This window comes from Arachis ipaensis, chromosome B6 (assembly GCF_059453495.1).
Source record: "Arachis ipaensis isolate K30076 ecotype BB chromosome B6, ASM5945349v1, whole genome shotgun sequence".
In the NCBI taxonomy this organism is placed as follows: domain Eukaryota; kingdom Viridiplantae; phylum Streptophyta; class Magnoliopsida; order Fabales; family Fabaceae; genus Arachis; species Arachis ipaensis.
Window position 1 is genome coordinate 140,003,519 of NC_142441.1, and position 23,361 is coordinate 140,026,879.

Genomic DNA, 23,361 nt, shown 5'->3' on the forward strand with positions numbered 1-23,361 from the left:
TTATGATAATTTTATAATTCTATTTACATTCTATAGTTTATACTTGTTTTAATATGGTGTATTTTTGGTGTATTTTGCAGCCCCTCTATGGTATTGATGAGCAGTTTGTTCTCCACATACAAGCATTTTTCTCATACAAGTCTTTACAAGTCTTCTCCTCTTTTTATTGTTTTGAATCCAATCAAGTGGTTGATGTGTGGTTGAATTCAGAAGAAAAAAATGTAGCATTAGAGAAAATATTTTTCTATACAAAAATACTATTTATACACTAAAATCAGCTACTAAAATCATCCACCAATGTATTTGTGTATAAATACATGTGTAGTTTAATTTATTTTCAATGTATATTTGTATTCCAATATGTATTTTATATTGTGGTTGACTTTGGTGGCTAATTTTAGTGTACACGTAGCATAACTCATTTCTGTATTTGCACCAAATTTGGGTGTAAAACGAAGATATTTGGGTGTAACACGAAGATATTTAGGTGTATTTTAAGGAATTTTAGGTGTAATTTTATTCTGATAAGTTCTGCATAATTTAGAACTCTTTCTCTTCCTCTTCCTCATCTTCTGCTGCTTCTCTTTTTTTTCCATCGTCATCACCATCTTCTTCTTCTTTATTTCTTATTCATCTTTTTCTTTTTGTTTTACCTTCTCAAGTTTCTTCTTGTTTTACTCTATTAATAAGAATAAAAACAAAAAATTAAACAAAGAAGAAGAAGAAACACATAATGCTCCAAAATTACTTAAAAAAGGATGAACTTACGTTCATTTAACTAAAAGAAAGAAAGAAATAAGAAAAAGAAGAAGAAAAAAAATATAGCATTAGAAGAAATATTTTTCTGTACAAAAATGCTATTTGTACACTAAAATCAACCACTAAAATCAGCCACCAATGTATTTGTGTATAAATACATGTGTGGTTTAATTTATTTTCAATATATATTTGTATTCCAATAGCTGACTTTGGTGGCTGATTTTAGTGTACACATAGCATAACTCATTTCTGTATTTGTAGCAAATTTGGGTATAAAACGAATATATTTGGGTGTAACACTAAGATATTTGGGTGTATTTTAAGGAATTTTGGGTGTATTTTTATTCTGATAAGTTTTGCATAATTCAGAACTATTCTTCTTCCTCCTCCTCATCTTCTGCTGGTTCTTTTTTTTTTTATTATTATCACCATCTTCTTCTTCTTCTTTTTTATTCATATTTTTTTGTTTTACCTTCTCAAGTTTCTTCTTGTTCAAACAAAGAAGAAAAAGAAGAAACACATAATGCTACAAAATTACTTGGAAGAGGATGAACTTACATTCATTTAACTAAAAGAAAGAAAGAAAGAAGGAAAAGAAGAAGAAGAAAAAATGCGGAATTAGAGGAAATATTTTTCTGTATAAAAATGCTATTTGTACACTAAAATCAGCCACTAAAATCAACCACCAATGTATTTGTGTATAAATATATGTGTGCTTTAATTTATTTTCAATGTATTATTTGTATTCCAGTATGTATTTTATACTGGTGGCTGACTTTGATGGTTGATTTTAATGTACATGTAGCATAACTCATTTCTGTAATTGCAGCAAATTTGGGTGTAACACGAAGATATTTGGGTGTAAAACGAAGATATTTGGGTGTATTTTTATTCTGATAAGTTCTGCATAATTCAGAATTCTTCATCTTCCTCCTCCTCATCTTCTGCTGTTCTTCTTCATCTTCTTATTTCATATTTTCATAATTCTTTTTTGGAGAAAAAAATCAAACAAAGAAGAAAAAAATACATAATGTTGCAAAATCAAAAGAAGAAGGAGAAGAAACACGATGATGAAGATGAAACACGCGAAAAAAAAGGAGAAAAAGAAGGAAGAAGAGGAGCAGGAGGAGAAATACGAAGAAAAAATGACGGTTATGATTTTCATCGAGGAAGAAGAAGAAGAGTCGTTCTTAATGGTGAGGGAGCGTTTTGGAAACGTGATGCGCGTGTTAACACGCTTTTGTGAGTGAGTGTAGCTTCTGTTGGGTTTGGTCCAACTTGTAAGACTTATAAATAAAAAAGATTTGCATGTGTAGCATGTTAAAAGTTTTGAAACAGCCTAAAAAAAGTCTTATTTGAGAGCCAAGAGTTAAAACAGAATTTTAAAAATCTTAGACTTTAACTTTATAGTGATTGTTCTCCCAAAATTTTATAGCTCATTCATTACATTAGTACTCTCATTAAAAGTCGACTAATCGAAAAAGACTATCTATAATTATGAGATTCTATTTAGTGGAAAATTTTAATTAATAGAAGATCGAGTGAAATACTACTAAATAAAGCGCCTTTTCGACTCAGGATTCGGTGGTCTCAGAACGTTTGGACCATTAAATGGTCCCATAACAAAACATATTTTTTAAGTTTTTTTAATAACTGTTAAATAGTCTTTTTTTAAATTTAATTACAAATTAATCCCATATATTTTATTTAATTATAAAAATGATTTTTTATTTTATAAATAATTATTTTATCATAAATCTATCATGTTTATTAACAATCAAGAACAAAAACAATAACGAATTAGATCTTCCATTGATCCTAATAAATTTTTTGACTATTTCAATCGATTAAAAGATTAAATTTGATCCGTCACGTTCGTGAGGAATCATAAAATCGTATTTCCTTGAAAACCAATCGATTGGACTATCAAACCAATCGATTGAATTATAACTCAATCGATTAGATTACAATTTACCACTAAACAATCAATTGAAAATTGCTGGGCAGCATGGTTTTTGCAAAAATCAATCGATTGGACATATTACCCAATCGATTGAACGATGACTAAAAATGTGTGTTTCTTACAATTCAATCGATTGTTTAGAATTTCCAATCGATTGAATGCTTCAAAACAACCTGGGTCTCACAATTCAATCTATTGCTTTTGATATCCAATCGATTGAATTCATGAAAACAACATGGACATGCCAAATTCAATCGATTGAAGTGTGCTACCCAATCGATTGAAATGTGTAGGAGTACATTCATTATGTTATAGGAGTACATTCATTATGTTATAATTTTAATAATTAATGTAAATTTTAAAAAATTGAATAAATTTATATTTATTTTGATTACATTCAAAAGTGAATTATATGTATTCTTATAATCAAAAAATATACTTAGCTTCTTTTATAATAAGTAAGTTTTTCAATAATTTAATTTATTAAAAAACTCTCATCTTTTTATTTATCCTACAAAATAAAAATTCATATTAATAGTTTTGAATAAGAGAATTAAAATAAAATATAAAAATAAACCTTGAATAAAAAAATACAAAATTTTCAATCTAAAAATATAAAAAAGTTAAAAGATAAAAAATTATTTAAATATGATTTTTCAAGACACTCTATGACTTAGATGAATAAATATTATTTTTAAAATGAATCATGATATATTGATACAAAAATTATTGTGTGTAAATTTTTTTAAAAAATAATAAACTTCTCTCGTTAATAACAATATTGGAACATAAATTTAAACACTAATTGATATTATATATTGTGTAGGTACTTAGAGTATATTAGAAAAGTACGTTAATAATTTGAAGAGAAAAATTATTAGTGTAAATTTTTTTTTAAATTATCCTTATTGAACTATTTTACTTTTATTCCTTCAAAACATACCTTAATAAAAATATTTGTAACAATAATTTACATCCAATAAAAATATCTTAACGAGGTTACTGTGAAAAAATGGGTAGAAATTTTTTTATTTAACGAAATTGACAAAAGAATTTTTTTAATAATAAACCTCTCTTTAAGAGTAATATTGGAATTTAAATTTAGACACTAATTATCATTATATATTGCATATAAGCATCAAGAGTATATTATTAAAATAGTATGATAATAATTTAAAGAGAAAAATTATTCTTTGTACATTTAATTAAAAAAAATTACCTTGTTTAAACTATAGTGTAAGTGAAGCCATTTTTATAATCTTACAATTGAGAGTGAGCAATTTTTTTAAGTGAAGCAGTAACATCATTCTGTCATAGGTTAATGCAAAATTTACAGAACGTGAGTACGTGATTGAGTATGTAGTTTTAGATTATAAAGATAGGGGTAAAATAGGAAAAAAATATTGGACACCAAACCCTCTGTATTCTCATTATATATTGTTATAGATAAGTATAGTTTCTTAAAATTTTGGGTATCCAGGCCACTACTCCCCCTCTAGGTCCGTCCCTGATTGCTAGCTAATTAATAATAAAAAATAATAACATCTATTTACTTTTTAGTATTTCTCAATGTCTGTGAATTAATAAAAGATAAAAAAAATATTTTTTCATTACACAATCAATTTCACGACTAAAGTATCGAAACGAATAATTGCAAAATTAGAGATTCTATTCACTAACCTCGATTTTGTAATCAAAACGATGGTTTATTTTTTGAACACTACAATGAAAAACTTGATTGGACCTTTGCTGATTGCTGCAACGGTGTTTAACGATGAAGAAATAGTGGATATTAAATAGACGGATAAAAAATTTAAAAAAAATAGATATTGAGTAGATAGATGTTCCAAAGAAAAACAATGAAATTTTTTATAATAAAAAAAATAATACACGATTTCAATGCTGGGATTGAATAATTGGTGATGGATTATTCACCAATTTATAATATTAATATTAAGCAAAAGATAAGACTAGAGTATCTTAATCAAAATAAAACCGCAAAAATTGAAGATAGAATTTTAAAGATAAGATAGATGAATAACAAGATAATTTCTAAAAACGATAACAAGATTGAAATAGGTGTAGTACACATTTCAATAGATTGGGTAGCACACTTCAATCGATTGAATTTGGCATGTCCATATTATTTTCATGAATTCAATCCATTGGGTATCAAAAGCAATTGATTGAATTGTGGGACCCAGATTGTTTTGAAGCATTCAATCGATTGGAAATTCTAAACAATCGATTGAATTGTAAGAAACACACATTTTTAGTCATCGTTCAATCGATTGATTTTTGCGAAAATCATGCTGCCCAACAATTTTCATTCGATTGTTTAGTGGTAATCAATAATTTAATCGATTGAGTTATAATTCAATCGATTGGTTTGATAGTCCAATAATCGATTGGAATAGCCAAAAAATTTTTTAGGATCAATGAAAGATCTAATTCGTTATTTTTTTTTGTTCTTAATTGTTAATAAACATGATAGATTTATGATAAAATAATTATTTATAAAATAAAAAATTATTTTTATAATTAAATAAAATATATGGGGTTAATTTGTAATTAAATTTAAAAAAGGACTATTTAACAGTTATTAAAAAAACTTAAAAAACATATTTTATTATGAGACCATTTAATAATCCAAACGTTCTGGGACCACCGAATCCGGCACCTGGATTTTCCATAATTTTTTTTAAATAAATATTGAGAATAATAAAATAATTATTCTAATTTTTGTGCACCGTTTACTATTTTAATTTTTTATAATATGTATTATTGTTCTATTTAAAAATGATAAATTAAATAAAAAATTAATTATAAATAATAATAAAAATATAATTTGTAAAAAATTAGAACCTAAAATAATAATAAAAATAAAATTATTAAGAATACTTAAAAAGAATACTAAAATATGTTATTTTATATATTATTTTTAATTTAATAAATAAATATTAATTTTTACTATAAAAAAATACTTAAAAAGTTGCCGATTTTTATATGTTATTTTTAAGGGTAAAGTACTAAATTGGTCCCTATGTTTGGGCGTAATTCTGTTTTGGTCCGTAAGGTTTAAAGTGTTCTATTTGAATCCAAAAAAGTTTCATTTAGCATCAATTTAGTCCCACAGTGAGGTCAAAATTAAATAATTAACAAAATGTCCTACATAACAACAGTACAAGAACAAAATCGCTGGAGAACAAGTACAAGCTCTAGAGGCACAAAATCAACCATTGATGCATCAATACATTTATTTATCATTTTCTTTAAAAAATAATAAATAAATGTATTGATGCATCAATGGTTGATTTTGTGCCTCTGAAACTTGTACTTGTTCTTCAGATTATCGATTTTGTTCTTGTACTGTTGTTATGTAGGACCATTTTGTTAATTATTTAATTTTGACCTCACTGTGGGACTAAATTGATGCTAAATAAAACTTTTTTGGATTCAAATAGAACACTTTAAACCTTAAGGACCAAACCAGAATTACGCCCAAACATAAGGGACCAATTTAGTACTTTACCCTATTTTTAATTTCATAAATAAATATTAATTTTTATTATAATAATAATAAAAAATTGTAATATACTAAAATAGAGTACTATAAAAAATATTATATAAAAAATACTAAAAAATATAAAAAAAAAGATTAAATATACTTAAACAAATATTATTATAATTTAATATTATATTTTTTAGTAATTAATTAATTATTTATCTAGAAGTGATTTTAACTAATATTATTCAAATAATATTTATTTTATCAAAATCAATTTTAGTAAAAATTACCAAACATAAATCATATTGGCACAAACTCACTTCTACCCAAAATCAATTATAAAAAATCACTTCCATTCAAATTCTAGTTTACCCAACGTGAATCCTGCTTCTTAGCCCTTTTTTCCCCTTTAGCTCAAGCCCTTGAATATTAATGGACCAAAGGCACCCAAAAACACTAATTCACGTTCCAAGTTAATGTAATTTGAATACTTGCTCTGCGTATACAAAACACACTCGCATATGCGGTGGTATACTCACTGTTTTATTTGGACAAATGCATATCACTTTTAAAACTGTTTCTTAGTTTTCCAAATAGCACTAGAGCCGCCTAGTTTGGATCTATATAGTTCATATTATGATCCAATTAGTGTATAAAAATCAAGATTTGACAGCATTAGAAATACTCATTACGCTAATTTTTTATTGTGAGTTTTCACCTACAATTATTGAGAATTAAAAAATATGAGCAACATAAAAATTGTAGAGATCAAGTTCTCATTTATAATGATTCTATGTTTGCTTCAATTCGATTATTATAACTCTTTATGATAGATCACTCTTATTTTAAGTAATACCTTACATTTCAATATTTTTTATGGGTATATTAAATCAATTATACTCAAATTAAAAGAAAAACCGGATAATTTATGAATTATCGCAATTAGATGAGAGAATACAAAACCAATTTAAATTACATGAAAAGTAATTTATTCAAAATTAAATAAATGTATATATTTTTTACTTAAGTTATACCATGCTTTTGACTTAAGTTGCCAAAATTCAGTTGCTAAAAATCAAAAGAAGCATGATAAATTAGCACATAGTGATCCAATCAATAAACCATACATTACTTCGGAGAAAGTTCTTATTTACTTCATGGTGTAAATCAATTCTTTTTCTTTCCTATATTTATTATCAATTGTTCGTTAGCAAAGATCAAAATTGTTGAGGTGTATTTTTTTTCTTAAATCAATTAATACCACAAGACTAGAACTCTATAGATTAATTTCTTAATCAACATATTTAATCCTTTTTTCTTCATATGCAATGTTTTTTACGTTGTTATACAAAAAACAATTTAGTTGTATATTACATCGAATTGCTTAAAAAGTTGAAGTACTATACAAAAATAGAGATTAATTTTAGAAATGGCCATTCATGTAAATAATTATTTATTAAAAAGATGTTCTACGACATGGAAAGGACTATGGTTTTAAATTAGTAAAGACCAATTTATATTTTATATGCCCAAAATAATCTAAACTAAATTATAGTAGTACTAAAACTCCCCAAGATGGCATAGTACATCAATGAAACTATTTCCCCTGAATATATACATTATCAGAAGTTATGTTATGCCCAAACAAAGTGTCACATTTTAATGGTGGAGAAAGAGAGAGCCTCTTATGGAAAGGCCTAAAAAAGTTGCCATTTACTTAAAGACAGAAATTATTTATTATGCTCTTCTAATTACAAACTTAAACTCTCTTCCCCTCAAGGAAAACAGCTTTTCTCCCACACATTATTAATTTATTATATCCTCAAATAAAAAGGATAATGCAAACTATTGGAACTCCCAACTTCAAGGCCTTACATCCAATCAATTTAGCTTTATTTTAGATAAAAGAGAAATATTAGACTTCTTTTACTATTGAACTTCCATTTCCAGCACGCAAACATGTCTTCTTTTTTTCTTTCTTCTTTCTTCCAGACAAATATCAAAAGGATACACATATAATAATTGGAAACAAAATTTTGTTTTGTTAAATCAAATTATTATAAGCCTTTTGATTCACCACTAACCAAATGCTTCAAACTTTCTTTTTTCTATCTAAGCAATATAGACAGTCTTTCCAAATTTTTAAATTCATCGAAAAAACACAAATTTTGAACCATTTTTTGGTTTGAGAAACCATAAACCCAAAAAAGGGTGGCCATAATAACAACCTTAACAGCCAAGAAACGAGAAGATTTCCATATATAACATTGAGAAAGTTCTCTTTCATTCCTTTGATCCTTTCACCATCCTCACCTTGAACATCATTCCACAATGCCCAAGTATAGTGATACTTAAATTTCTGAAATAAGAATGCACTATTTCTGAAACAAACGTCACCTTTGAGTACCAAGGTAAATAATTCTTAAGGAAAGTGCTCTTCTTCACAATTTGTGAGTAATTCAATTTCATATTCTCTATCATTTTAATAAAAATCCTTGAAGAAAGTTGAGATGGATAACACCCCGTCCACACCTGGGAAGTTCAAGATGGAGAAAGGTTCATATTTTCATAGGCCTCGGTGGCACACTTCCTTAGCGAAGCTGGCATTTTGGTCCTTCGTGTTCTTGGGTCTAATGTTCATCTTCTTCTTTAGAACCCCATCAATACCTTCACCATCATCGCTTCCAACAGACCATTCACGCAGGTCCCTAAGGACCTATAACAATTTTGGTGCAGCATGGGAGAAGAGGGTTCGTTCTTCTGCAAGAATTAGGTCCCCGAATGGGGTGTCTGTGCTTGTAACTGGTGCTGCAGGTTTTGTTGGAACCCATGTCTCTGCTGCACTCAAACGTAGGGGTGATGGAGTACTTGGCCTTGACAACTTCAATGATTATTATGATCCGTCGCTAAAACGTGCACGCCAAGCTCTCTTAGAGCGTACTGGGGTCTTCATTGTTGAAGGAGACATTAATGATGTTGACCTTCTCAAGAAACTCTTTGAGATTGTGGCTTTCACCCATGTAATGCATTTAGCTGCTCAAGCTGGTGTCAGGTATTGTTTATTCTAGAATTAATTAGAGACTTATGTGTTCCTATGAAAAAAGGGTTAGGAATTTATCTGCCTTTTACATTTTTGACAACTCTTGAAGCTTTTAGAGAACTAATATGCATCAATATTTGACATAGGTATGCGATGGAAAACCCGGGATCATATGTTCATAGCAACATTGCAGGTTTTGTGAATTTGCTTGAGGTTTGTAAGTCTATGAATCCACAACCTGCTATAGTATGGGCATCTTCAAGCTCAGTATACGGATTGAACACCAAAGTTCCATTTTCCGAAAGGGATAGAACTGACCAACCTGCAAGCTTGTATGCTGCAACTAAGAAAGCAGGTGAAGAAATTGCTCACACATATAATCACATCTATGGACTTTCCTTAACAGGGTTGAGGTTCTTCACTGTTTATGGCCCTTGGGGAAGACCTGATATGGCCTACTTCTTTTTCACAAGGGATATCTTGAAGGGCAAGTCAATTCCGATCTTTGAAGCGGCGAATCATGGAACGGTTGCTAGAGATTTCACTTATATTGATGACATTGTGAGGGGTTGTTTGGGAGCATTGGATACTGCAGAGAAGAGTACTGGTAGTGGAGGGAAGAAAACCGGACCGGCTCAGTTGAGGGTGTTCAATTTAGGGAATACTTCGCCGGTGCCGGTTTCGGAACTTGTGAGCATTTTGGAGAGGCTCTTGAAAGTTAAGGCAGAGAGAAACATAATGAAGTTGCCAAGAAATGGTGATGTTCAGTTTACTCATGCAAACATTAGTTATGCTCAGTCAGAGTTTGGTTATAAACCAAAAACGGATTTGCAGAATGGTTTAAAGAAATTTGTTCAATGGTACATCAATTACTATTCTGATGGCAAGAAAGCTGATCAGTGAATGATTTTATGGTAGGATCGTAGGAGGGTAAATTTGGGAGAACAATAAAATACAGTCAACATGCATCTTGAGTTATAATTGTTTGATTTTTTATGTGAATTTTTTGACTGATTTTTATTGTACCCTACTATAATTCTTGTGGTTGTACTTTGGCATTTCTGTTCTGTTGCTTGTTCAATGTGCTCTTCATATGTGACAAAGATGGCTTATGAGGAGGTTCATTGTTTCCTGCATTGAGGAAGTCTTGTTCATGCTTGGAGACTAACTAATGCCTTGGCACCTAGTATCAAATAGGAAGAATCACATTCTTCTCTTTAGTCTTTTCCCTAAATGTAATTATTCTTGTAACATTAGAAAATGTAGCATTCATTGAAAGTGTATATGCTTTTTGTTTGTTGTCACTAGAACAGTATATGCTGATTTCAGGCCATGTAATATTTTGAGAAATTTAAATTTTAGTTTACATAAGTTTACAACTTCAGTTTGATTGATATTGAAAATTTCAATATATATATGATGCATATTAGTGGTTTAGAGAATGAGAGTTAGAATCTAGGTCTCTTTTAATTTTGCTTGAGTAATCTTAGAATTGAATGGGATTTTTGAATTATGTAAAGTTACTTCGAAAGAAAAGTAAGAGATATTTTTATTTTGTCTCTTGTAAAAAGAAGGATTCAGAACAAAATTGTGTACAAGTTATATAAATCTAGCTGGATAGAATAATTAGGAGATTATTTTGTTTATCCCTAAGGTATAAAACTAGAAACAGAGAAGAGACGGAGAAGTGACACAGCCATATATCCTGATTCAGCTACTCAGTGCAATGTAGCTTACATCTAGTCTCCATCATAACAATGACGAAATTTCACTATTTTTGAATAAGATTACATTCACCAATTTTTCTAAGATTCTACCAAATTCTATCTGGGACAAACTCAACTTCTACCCAATCCAGATTTGACTAGAAACTCACCTTAACTTTCAACTGCAAAGTACTCACCCAACTTATAAGAGAATCTTCTCAGGATCATGAAAACAAAACAGAAATACATATAAAAAATTTCTGAAATAAGCATTGACTTTTTTCCAAGTCTAACTCTCTCTACTTTTTTTCACTCAATAACTTTTTCTTACATTTCTCATTGTAATGTCTTTTACTATTGAAACAAAGAAAAATTAAACTGAGAAAACATAATATTCAATAAGAATCATAGAGGAGAAGAATAAATAGCTCTGTAAGCTATGAGAACCTAAATTTTGTGCTCTTACTCCTTGAATCAATCTCTAGCCGTTCACCCCTTTAATACCAGCTGTCAAGGAATTGCTACCTATGGTTCACCACAAATTTTGCAGATGGCATTTATGATAGAATTTCAATAAATAATAGAAGGAGTTGGAGTTGAGAGGCATGTTGTGGGACTGTGTTAGGGAAACTACCTGCTACGGATTTGAACAGAAGATGAATAGACTAAAGAAGAAAAATGAAGAGGCATAGGCATACTTGGACAAGTGGCCTAAAGAGTCATGGACAAGAGCATTTTTTAGTCATGGATCGAAGATGGACAACATCTGTAACAATGGCGGTGAGGTATTCAAGAATTAAGGAGTTAAGAGCGAAGCCAATTGTAAAACTACTAGAGGAGGTTCGGATATTTATAATGAGGTCAATTGTCAAAAATAAAGTGAAATTATCTCACCATATTGGCAATGTGCCCCCCATCCAACAAAGTTGGCTGCAGAAGATCAGGAAAGATTCGCTAAAATGGGCACCTATATGGTGTGGAAATGATGGCTATCAAAGATTTGAAATGCACGGCTGACGTAGCAGTTGATTTAAGTAAAAGCATCTGCACTTGTAGATTCTAGCAGATAATAAGTCCAACATGATTCTTTAGTTAACATTTTTAATTTGTGCATTTAAGAGTTTTAGATTATAACTAATTAAAAATTGAATCTGTAGGCATATCGTGTGTCCATGCATGTGTAGCAATTTTAAGGATAAACAAAAATTTCGAAGACTTTTGTCATTATTGGTTGACTATGGAGACATATAGGACTATATATATGCATTCTTTAAATCCAATACCGGGTGAGAAATTGTGAAAAAAAATATGAATACAACAAGTCTCAAACACCTAAAAGTAGGAGAAGGCCAGAAAACCTTAAGAAGAAAAGGAGAAAGGACACTGATGAAGAGCCTTCAGACAGTAGGAAGTCTAAAACTGCAACAAAGTTAAAGAGGATGTACAAAGAATTCACTTATATCTACTGTGGTGTTAAAAGATACACTAAAAGAAGCTGTTTTCATAGAAAAGCTGATGATATTGTTTGTGCTCTTCTTGCTGCTGCAGCAGCTGTTGTAGCTAAATCCAAATCCCAAAATGGAGCTAACGCAAATGCACCAAATGATGCTGCGACAACTGCTGGTATACAAACTGTGGATGCTCCACAGGCTTCAGAGATTGCCATCACCCAACCCACTTGTTCACAACCAGAAACTATAGAGCAGGTAACATTATATAACACATTAATTAATTACATTAATTTTGTAACTTAATCTATCAAATACTTCCATTTACATGTAGGTGCCTCCACCTCCACCTCCACTCACAAGGCTGGATAAGCTACTGCATAACGAAGAGCAACTTCGAGTGTGGACCCAATGCAAAGAGCTAGTTCTAGTACAACATTAAAGTTGACAGGATTTATGAATTTTTTTTTTACTCTGGGCTTTAAAGCACAAAAGAAGAAATAGAGATTAAATTATATTGTCTTTTGTGGATGAATTTGATAAATGTAATCCGATGTGTTTTGATGTTGTTTTGTGGCTGAAGTTTGTGTCAGTGGTTATTTATGTCTTTTGTAATGTCTTATATAAGGCTGTATTTTAGAACCTTTTAAATAGTCTTTTTGTTTTGTGTCTGTAATGATGATACTCTAGACATCATTCTTGGTTTATCATGAGTTAAAATGCTCACTATCATGACTATGGTTGACCTATGAGATCAGATTCAAAGTTTATTATTATACCTTATTTTGCAATTTAGAGATTTAGTATATATATGACAAGTTGGTTCATTAGTTTTAAGTGCAGATTTGTAAAATACTTAATCAGTCTCTTGTTTATCATTGTATTTACCATTTTATTTTACAGGTTTAGTAACTTCTAATTTACAGAATCGTACATATTTATAATAGGACAATTTACATATTTAAAATATTTGGAAGAAAATATTACGCAATTACAACTTTTTAAAATACTAGACACAATTATAACTTTCTTAATTATATATAAACCGCGATACCGTGCCGCGGATTAGAATGGCACGATTTACATTGAATTTGGCTTGTGCATAAACTGCTACATCCTGTAGGAGTTTATATTAACTTTTGTAAACACAGAATCCGCTACACTCTGTAGCGGTTTCTGAAGGAATGACGTCGACAAAGAAACCGCGATACCCTGTAGCGATTTCTTCTTCTCCCAAGCATTGTCTCTTACTTTAGCAAATATGTAAATGAATGATGAATGTGAGCTCTTACTAATAGAGCTCTTAACAATCCCAAGTTTTATTTTGTATTGGGCTTTGTAAAATTTGTAATTATAATTATGATATAATATGTTTATTATTAAAATTTTTGCATAATATGAATTATGATCCTATCAAAAAGAATAAATTAAATGAAAAACTAATTATAAGTAATAATGGAATCATAAATAATGAAAATTTATAGTTTAAAATAATACTAAATTAAAGAATACTGATAGTACTAAAAAAATTATAGAATATTTTCTTTTTGTTTGACATTATAAAATTTAAAAAAGTTTTTAAGTATACCAGTATATCGGTAGTATTTCAGTGATTTTTAACTATTGATCTTAATTATAAATATATTTTATAATTAAGATTAGTGGTTCAACGGTTAAAAATCATTAAAACACCAATGTACCATTACATTTGAAAATTTTCTTAAAAATTATAGTACTTTCTTTCATATTTTTATTTTTTATTGTATTTATTTTATTTATATGATAAATAATTTTTATATTATTTCTTTTAGTATTCTAATTTTTCATGTATATAATTATTTTTTGTAATTCTTATTATTTATTTGTTCATGTTAACTTTTTTTTATCATTTTCTGTCCTTTATATCCAAAAAAAGTTAATATGAACAAAGAAATAATAAGAATTACAAATAATAATAATAATATGCATGAAAAATTAAAATATTAAAAAAATAATATAAAGATTATTTATCATATACTTAAGATCATAAAAAAAATTATATATATAATTAAGATCAATGGTTAAAAATCACTGAAATACCGATTTACCGGTATATTTGAAAATTTTTTTAAATTTTATAATATCAAACAAAAAAAATATTCTATAATTTTTTTTAGTAGTATTAGTACTCTTTAATTTAGTATTATTTTAAACTATAAATTTTCATTATTTATAATTCTATTGTTACTTATAATTAGTTTTTCATTTAATTTATCCTTTTTGATAGAATCATAATTCATATCAAAATTTTGATAATAAACGTATTATTATATCATAATTATAATTACAAATTTTACAAAGGCGAAAACAAATTAAAACTTGGAATTATTAAGAGCTCTATTAGTCTATTATTAAGAGCTCACATTCATCATTCATTTGCATATTTGTTAAAGTAAGAGATAATGTTTGGGAGAAAAAGAAGCCGCGACAGGATATGGCAATTTTTTCATGAGTGAATACCCCATCCGGCCCCTGACAATTATCTCGAAAGGACAACGAGGCCCCCAAGAAAAAAAAACACCAAATCCGGTCCCTGATAATTTTTTTGGGACAGATTAGCCCCTGTGCTAAAAAAAATAACATTAATTTTTTTTTTGGCACAGGGGCCTCGTTGTCCTTTCGAAGTAATTGTCAGGGACCGGGTTGGGTTTTTTTTTGTCAGGGGCCGAATTGGGATTTTTTTTGTCAGGGGCCTCGTTGTCTTTCGAGGTAATTGTCAGGGGCTGATTTGGGTTTTTCTCTTTTTTCATTGACGCCATTCCTTCAGAACCCGCTAAAGGGTGTAGTGGATTCTGTGTTTACAAAAGTCAATATAAACTGCTACAGGGTGTAGCAGTTTATGCATAGGCCAAATTATAGGATGTAGTGGTTTACGTGCAATTCTAATCCGTGGCAGGGTGTCGCGGTTTACATTTAATTAAAAAGTTGTAATTGCGTTTGGTATTTTAAAAAGTTGTAATTACGTAACGTTTTCTTCCAAATGTTTTAAATATGTAAATTGCCCTTTATAATATCCTCAGTGAATTTGCAAGTTTAGTCACAACTTACAATTTACAAAACAGATTTCTATTGAAAAAAAAAACATAATTGTAAGGACATTAATTAAATTTTATTCATCATTTTTCTACATCCAAACCATAGTCAATGATTACAACTATAAACAAAACAAGAAAAAAATTCAAAATATTATTCCATACTTTTAAAATCTTAATTTCAGTTTTTATTGCACCAATTCTCCAACCCACATCCATCTTCTAGGGGTGTACATGGTCCGACCCGACGCGAAGACCCGGTCCGGCCCCGAACACTTTAGGGGCTAATTTAGTGTGATTTCATCGGGTCTAGGGTCGGGTAAGGGTTTCAAAAATAGACCTAGTCATTATTTCGGATCAGGTCCGAGCCATAGCTTGGGTCCCCCGAACTCGGCCCGGTGGCCCGGTCATCATACACAATTAATATTTTGTGTTATTAGTGATGGATTATGGCTATTCTTATGTAGAATTTAAAAATTGTAAACCTTAATGTTTTGTGTTATTAGTCATTATAAGATTATAAGTTAATGTTTTATGTTTAAAATGCATAAGACTTTAGACTACTGCATAATATTGTGTTATTTGTATTGATTTAAATATTTGGTGTTATTAGACAAAATTAGTATTGATTATAGTTATGCTTTAATTTTAGAGAAGGGTTGGTTCTTGTTATATTTTTTAAGTGAATTTTACTATGTGAATTGTGAAATAATGGTTGGAGATTAGGTGATTTTTACATGCTAAAGACCCGGTTTTCACCCGATTTTTACCAGGTTTTCACCCGGCCCAAAAGTGCGTAGGTTTCATCGAGTCTAGAATCGGGTTAGGGTCTAAAAATTAGGTTCGGTCTATATTTTGGGTCGGGTATGGATTAAGCCAAACCCGATGTGGCCCGTCCCATGTACACCCCCTACTATCTTCCAATGCTCAATATTATTTTCATTTTCATTTCTTCAAAGGCATATCTTCTTATTCCTCACCATTTGTCACCATTTGTCCACACAAAAGTCTACATAATCTTTTTTCAGTCACAACAAGAACCACAAAATAAATTAAGTATCTATCCAAAAAAGAAAAGGTAAATTCAAGAAAGAAGCAATTCAAGAACTTACTTATAGTTTGGGTATCCAAAAAATGATCTCTCTAGATTTACTTCTATTTGAACAAAACGCATCCACAACCACACCATTATAAAACTTTTTTAGTTCTACTTCGATTTAAATTCTTTTCCAAATTTCTATGTGAACGAGACCTGTTGTGTTGCAGCTTTTGAAACATTGACGAGTACTCTCTGCCATCTTTTCTAACACCCCAACAATAATTTTAATTTGAGACTTTGGCACTTATTAAAATTTTATGTTTATTAAAAGGGATTAAATTAAACCTAAGCTAATTTTTTTCATATTAGTACAGTCTTATCCACCCACATAATGATTCATGTATCATTTAACATTTTAGATAAGCATTCTGTTAGTGAAAATTAACAAAAATGCTAACGTGAATTACTTATTAAAAATTAGAAATTCAAATGGAGTCAATTAGAATTTTAAAAGACCGATTTAAAGCTAGTTACAAATTTCAGGATTATTTTGAGTATTAATTGGAACATGTCACAGGGTCAAAAAAGGAAAATTAGCTTCATTTTCATATTACATTAGCAAATTACAAAAACTATCGGGCACTGCCACTTGGTTATTTTCGATCCTTCCCAGGCTCCGACTTCTTTGATCGAAAGCTCGTCAGTTCTGAATCCATGGAAGCCCTTCCCACGGTTCACAACAGCCACCAATCTCTCTGCTCTTCATTTCACTACTCTTCCCCCTCCCCAACACAATCCACCTGTTGTTCTCTCCTTCGCACACCACTTTCTCCGCCCTCCTCATCATCGCCTCCATCTTCTTCTATCAGAGCCTCTTCTTCCTCTCATTCTAATTCTTTACCGTCACCTCCTTCCTCCGATCCTCCTCAACAAAATTTCCAATACTTAGTTCCCTCCCTCGCCACCGTAACTGCAGCATCGGCGTTTTTGTTTCTAGGGTTTTGTCGAAACGGTTTCGTCAACAAGCCAGTAACACTAACTACCACGCTCTCCTCGATCGAAACAATTCCGGAATCGTTGGATTTGGATGGCAAGAACTATCTTGATGAGATCTTTGGTGGCAAGCCGTACCACGTTCAATCCACTCTGCACTTGAAGCTGAAGGAGAGAATCCCCGTTGTTCATGGCTTCAACAAAGCAAAGACCGATGACGACGATGCCTGGCAAGTACTGAAGGCGCATGTGTTTAGCTGCAGCGAGCAGTTGGAGATAGTGAGGGTTGGATTCGAGGAGATATTGGACAATGAAAGGGATTTAAGCAAGGCGAGTCAAGACTGTGTTCTTGAGTATCTGGAGAAACTTGACAAGTACATAGTGATGTTGAAGGGTATTAAGTTGGCCATGGAGAAGTGTGAGAGGGAGAATGGAAATGTTAAGTATTATCTTAGGTTGTGGAGCAAGCTCGTTGAGGAAATTAGGGTCTTCGAGGGAAACATGGTTGGTGCTTTGAAGCAGCTCAAGGAACTTGAGCAAGAGTAAGAACAATTTCCTCCAAGGCTCATAGCTATTTACCCTTTGTGGCTTTGTCTCCTATTTCAAATGCAAAGTATTGGTTTATTAAATATTAACTATTGTAATTAGAAGCACTAAGCCTCTAGGACTCGTCTTGAGGGATTTGGATAGTACGCATGAGTATCTAGGTTGAAATTTCATAGCCATAGTGTAACCAAAAAAAGAATTAGAAGCTCTTTGAGCAAGCATGGGCAAGCATATATGTGCGTATATATATAGTTAAGAACTGAATTGATGTACCAGTAATTTGATCCTAGAGGTTTTATAATGCAGTATCTTGGTGGTTATAATATGCCTTATTACTTTTGCTTTGAGTTTAATTTTGCTTGGATTGTTAAGTTAGTTAATTCAGGCATAGGCTTTTGAGAACTTAGCTTTGCCATAGTTGATGAGTTTTGCCAATTATGCATTTCTTGAAATTGGTATGCCTTTATAGATTCTAAATAATTTGCTCCATGTTTCTGATTTTTACATTTTGAGGAGTGTATGAAGCAGATTACTCATTGTTATTGCAGATGATCTGGGACCACTTTTCATAGCTTTTTTCGTTTCTCAGCAACTCGGTTGTTCTGTGGCTAGTTGATAGATGAATCATTCCTTACTAGGAACCCTATGAAATCCATGTGGAATTTTTTTGCAATAGAAATCTAGGTGAAGCATTTTTCTGGTTTTTTATTTGCTTGTAATGAAATCTCAAGCACAGAATCAACTTCTGTGTAAGTGAATTTGTGACTCTAATTTCCTATGGATAATAGTGTTTGCAGTTGTGTATTAATTAAATTAGTTAGTTTGTTATTTGGGTCAGTTAGTAGTTTAGTCCTAGCAGGAAGGTTAGTTTTCCATGTAAATATACACACAGTTTCTGGAATGTTGGAATATCAATAAGAGTTTGCATTTCTCTCATTCACTATTTTACCTGAATCTCTATTCCTTGATAAATAGCTATATCCTTTTTCTTTTACATTTGTATTGCAGCATTTAACTGCTTAAATCCTTTATGGCCTTACTACAGGTTGTTCAATAGAGTTTAAGTGTACAATATCCATTTATTAGTTGGCAATGTTAATATTACTAATCAATTCAGTTTTCAAAACCTTGGAATTAGATAATGGGATTCTATGTTCATGATAAATTAATTTCATAATAAACTTCATTGCTGAGATTTTTAATAGATTTTATGAAATTAATATACAAATTGGAAAGTGAAAGACAATATTTGAGGTGAAAGTCAAAAACTTGTTTTAAGGCATTATTATATTCAATGACCAAATAATGTTATTGCGGTTAATAACATCTAGTTTCTTGTAACTTAATGTTTTAGGAGTTATATTGATTAAATTTTATAACTCGTTACAACTTTAAAGTATCATATACGAAACCCGTTTTCGTTGATATTTGGGTTACAACTAAGAAGCTTAGATTCATCAATTGTGTTGCTAATAATTCAAAATGGCTTCTAAACTTTACAAAGATGCCTCCAATGGTGATGAGGCAACAACAAAGCCTGTTCACTTCTTCAAGATCCTGCTCCCGAGGACCATTTTAGATGGAAAAATTGTAAGCAAGTCTATTATGGTATATTAAAAGAGAAACCAAGCTAATTTACAATTGTTTTTAGACATTATTTGATATCGTGCTCAGGTGCCTCATCACATTTTTTCTTTTTAATCAAAAGTGGCATAGCCTAACTTTTCTCTTTATATTGTATCTTAGGTAGCGTTTGAAAGAGAGATAGAGACTGAGACAGAAATTGAAATAAATCTCAATATTATATTTGATATAAAATGGGAGATAGAGATTGAAATAAGAATGAAGCTCTAATTTAATTTACACAAAAAGTAAAATTAGAATTTATTAATTGAAATGAGAGTATTTTAGGTATAAAATATTATTAAAATTTTAGTTTTTATCTCCAAAAATTTCAGTCTCCTGTGTCCCCACTTTTTGAAGGTACTGAAATTTTGGGGACAGAGACTGAAATTTTAGTGCCAGTATCTAAACCAACAAATATGATTCTGAGTTCCAATCTTCTAGTCTCTGTCCCAATACTTCAAAACAAACGTTACCTTAAGGTTCTTTTTAGTTTTTACCTTTCTAATGTAGAACCAACACACTAGAACAGAACACGAACAAAATTATTAAACAATTTTAAATATAATACTACAAATCTTGTGGACGTTAATCGAGTATATATAGTTTCTTGGCAAGATCAATTTCTATCAACTTCATACTCACTAGCATAATGCCACATATTCAATTTGTTTTTGACATTTTGCCTGAACTTTATCAAGTGTTTTTGATAAAGTTATTGATGTATACAATTAAACTTGAGTTTATTAGTACACACTATGTCTATGATATATTCATATTTAATTTGAATCTATATGATAGATGATTCCTAGAAAGTTTGTAAGGGAATATGGAGAACGCTTGTCCAACAAAGTTGTTCTAAAGCTTCCAAATGGCACAAAATGGGAGGTATATTTGGAGAAACATGATGGAAGAATTTGGTTACAAAATGGTTGGAAAGAGTTTGTGGAGCATCACTCTCTACGGTTTGGGGATCTATTGGTTTTTAGATTTGATGGAACATCTCATTTTAATGTGTTCATATGTGATATGAGTGCCACGGAAATAGACTACCCCTTCAAGAATAAATATGGTAAAAGGGCCAACACTAGTGATGAGGAACTTCTTCCTCGTAAAACCAAGAGAACAAATGCAAACAACAAAGATGGGGGTACTTCTAATATTCAAGACAATACCATTTCCATTTGTGTTTTATCCTTATTTAATTCTTAGATGAAATTTTTATAACTTCTTGTGTTTAATTTGTTTCTTTTTTTTCTAGGTAAGTTGAAGAATCCAAGGGAAGGAAAGATGTCCAATGACTTGCTTTCTAAAACTAAGCCATCGGGTTTTGGAAAATTTGAAACTACAGAAGTTGCGAAAAATACTTCCTTCACGGTTATGATAAAACCAAACAGAGGATTATATCGCATGGTATGTTCAATATTCTATACAGTAAACACCCAAATCAATGACTAAAAAATATTAGATCGGTCATTTTAGTTTTTATTTAAATATTTTCTAAAAATCCTCGAAAATGACTATAGTCGGATAGGTTAGTTCCTTCTTTACTTTCAATTAAATTTTTAATACGTGTATTGGATAAATAATTCTTAACAAATTTTACTATAAAACAATTAAGTAAAGAGAAACTCTTAGGAATCAATAATTTTTAATATTTTTTTTTATCATTTGACTAGCACAAATACCAAATTATCTTTAATAAATAAATTTTACTAATTTATGTATGTAAAATTTGAAAAATATAGACATAAATTATATTGATTTATATATACAAATTTTGATAAATATATGTTTAAATTATATGTTTTTTGCATGCAACATTCTTATAAATATGGGTACAAATATTGTTAGCCAAGTACTAGTTAAAAATGATAATATTTGCTGGATGGCCATGTAGTTAGGACTAGAACTGAGTCAAGCTAGACCAAGCTCAAGCTCAACTCACAAAATTTGAGCTTGACTTACGACTCGACTCATTAACAATCGAGTCTATTTCTTAAACTCAAGTTCGGCTTACCGAAAGCTCACGAGTTGGTTCGAGCTCACGAGTTGGGTCAAATAATAGGAATTTATATATTTTAAAAAATAATAAAAAAGATCCATTTTATATATTGTTTATCTATCAATAAATTATAATTTTTATATTTATTTCTTACAACAAAATTATATATAAAAAATAAATATAAAATTTTAAATAATTAAAATCATTAATAATATATATATATATATATATATATATATATATATATATATTACTATTTCATAAGGATATATATAATATTAAAAGTATAGATTAAATACATATATATATATATAATCGAACCAGCTCATGAGCTAATGAGCTGAGCTTATCCAAGCTCAAACTCGATTCATTTAATTAATGAGCTCAATTCCAGGCTCAATATTGGCTCACCAGCTTACGAGTTTAGTTTATCGAGCTATTAACGAGTCGAGCTCGAACTGACTCATAAGTTAACTTGACTCACTTCCAGCCCTACATGTAACATTGCTTTTAGATGAAAATAAATATACTCTAAGACAAATTAGTCTATTTTCAAAACGACTGTCTTATGGAAATAATTTTTTAGAACTTTTAATTTAGAAAATAAAATATTATTGAAAACCAAGTGTCTCATTGGAATTTTTTGAGAATGGATTTGGGTGTTTATTCTATAGTATAATAAACGTGTATGGTGTATCTAATCTCATACACTAAACACAACTAAGTATGCATCTTATGTAGTGGTTACCGATGGGGTTCTTAAAGGATTATATCAAACCTGGGAAGCAAACTGTTACATTGTTGGTTGGAGAAAGATCTTCAAAGGTTAGGTTGATCTATTACCAAAAACATTCTACCAGTTGCCTTACAGCAGGTTGGACAAGATTTGCAAGGGAATCTGATTTGGAAATAGGTGATGCATGTTCCTTTGAATTACTAGCTAGCGATTGTGAAGACATAGTCATGAAGGTTTCCATTTTTAAGCACTCCACTACTGAGCCATAATTGGGCATCAACCTATGTTTTTATCATGACAAGTACAAATAAATTCTACTCATTTTATCTTATCAAACATGTGCTTATTATGGATAAATTTCAATAGAAATAAGACATGGACAAAATTTTATACAATGCTAATATTATTTAATTAATTATGTCTTCTAAAATACCTGCAAATGTTTGTCAGTATTTAATTTTGACATGATTAAGAAATTATTGAATTGAAATACAAAATTACTGAAACCATAACCACAACCATGATCTATATCCTCAAATCTCAAAGTTCTAAAGATAAAAAATAGATTAACATTGAAGAACTCAATGTTATTTATGTAGAAAGATTTTGATACGGCTAACACTTATCTTCTCAAAAATGACAGTGAGGAGAATTCTATATGGGTCTCCAGTCTCTTATTCGTCTCTTAGATTTGATTGAATTAATGACAAACCATATGAATTAAGTCAGCTTTTGGATCTATTTGTTAAAATAAATTCAAATTGTGTATAATATGATATAATATTATTATTTATTAAATTTAAGATAATATTTATATTATATTTAATTTGTTTAATTTAGATTTTTTTAAATAAATAAAGTGATAAAGTAAAAAATTAATCACTATTTAATTTATAACTTTTATTGAGCTCTATTATATTAATT

At 29.9% G+C, this 23,361-nt stretch overlaps 3 protein-coding genes across 4 annotated transcripts; all 3 read left to right on the plus strand.

The window, feature by feature from the left end:
• Positions 1–8,354: 8,354 nt before the first annotated feature.
• LOC107647605 (UDP-glucuronate 4-epimerase 3-like) lies at positions 8,355–10,629 on the plus strand. Its single transcript, XM_021104999.2, has 2 exons — positions 8,355–9,282; positions 9,417–10,629. Exons 1-2 carry the CDS (start codon positions 8,741–8,743, stop codon positions 10,171–10,173), a joined length of 1,299 nt encoding a protein of 432 aa, XP_020960658.1. The 5' UTR covers positions 8,355–8,740; the 3' UTR covers positions 10,174–10,629.
• Positions 10,630–17,123: 6,494 nt separating this feature from the next.
• Positions 17,124–19,009, plus strand: LOC107605311 (uncharacterized). Of its 2 annotated transcripts, XM_016307155.3 has the most exons (2): positions 17,124–18,069; positions 18,622–19,009. In XM_016307155.3, exons 1-2 carry the CDS (start codon positions 17,249–17,251, stop codon positions 18,623–18,625), a joined length of 825 nt encoding a protein of 274 aa, XP_016162641.1. In that variant the 5' UTR covers positions 17,124–17,248; the 3' UTR covers positions 18,626–19,009. The 2 variants fall into 2 exon arrangements, with proteins under 2 accessions (XP_016162641.1, XP_016162642.1); XM_016307156.3 differs by lacking the exon at positions 18,622–19,009 and having other exon boundaries at positions 17,140–18,426.
• A 512-nt stretch (positions 19,010–19,521) lies between these two features.
• Positions 19,522–22,706, plus strand: LOC110263840 (B3 domain-containing transcription factor VRN1-like). The gene is made up of 4 exons (XM_088491082.1): positions 19,522–19,663; positions 20,498–20,846; positions 20,958–21,109; positions 22,443–22,706. The coding sequence occupies exons 1-4, from the start codon at positions 19,556–19,558 to the stop codon at positions 22,704–22,706; spliced, it is 873 nt and encodes a 290-aa protein (XP_088347208.1). The 5' UTR covers positions 19,522–19,555.
• The last annotated feature ends 655 nt before the right edge of the window (positions 22,707–23,361 follow it).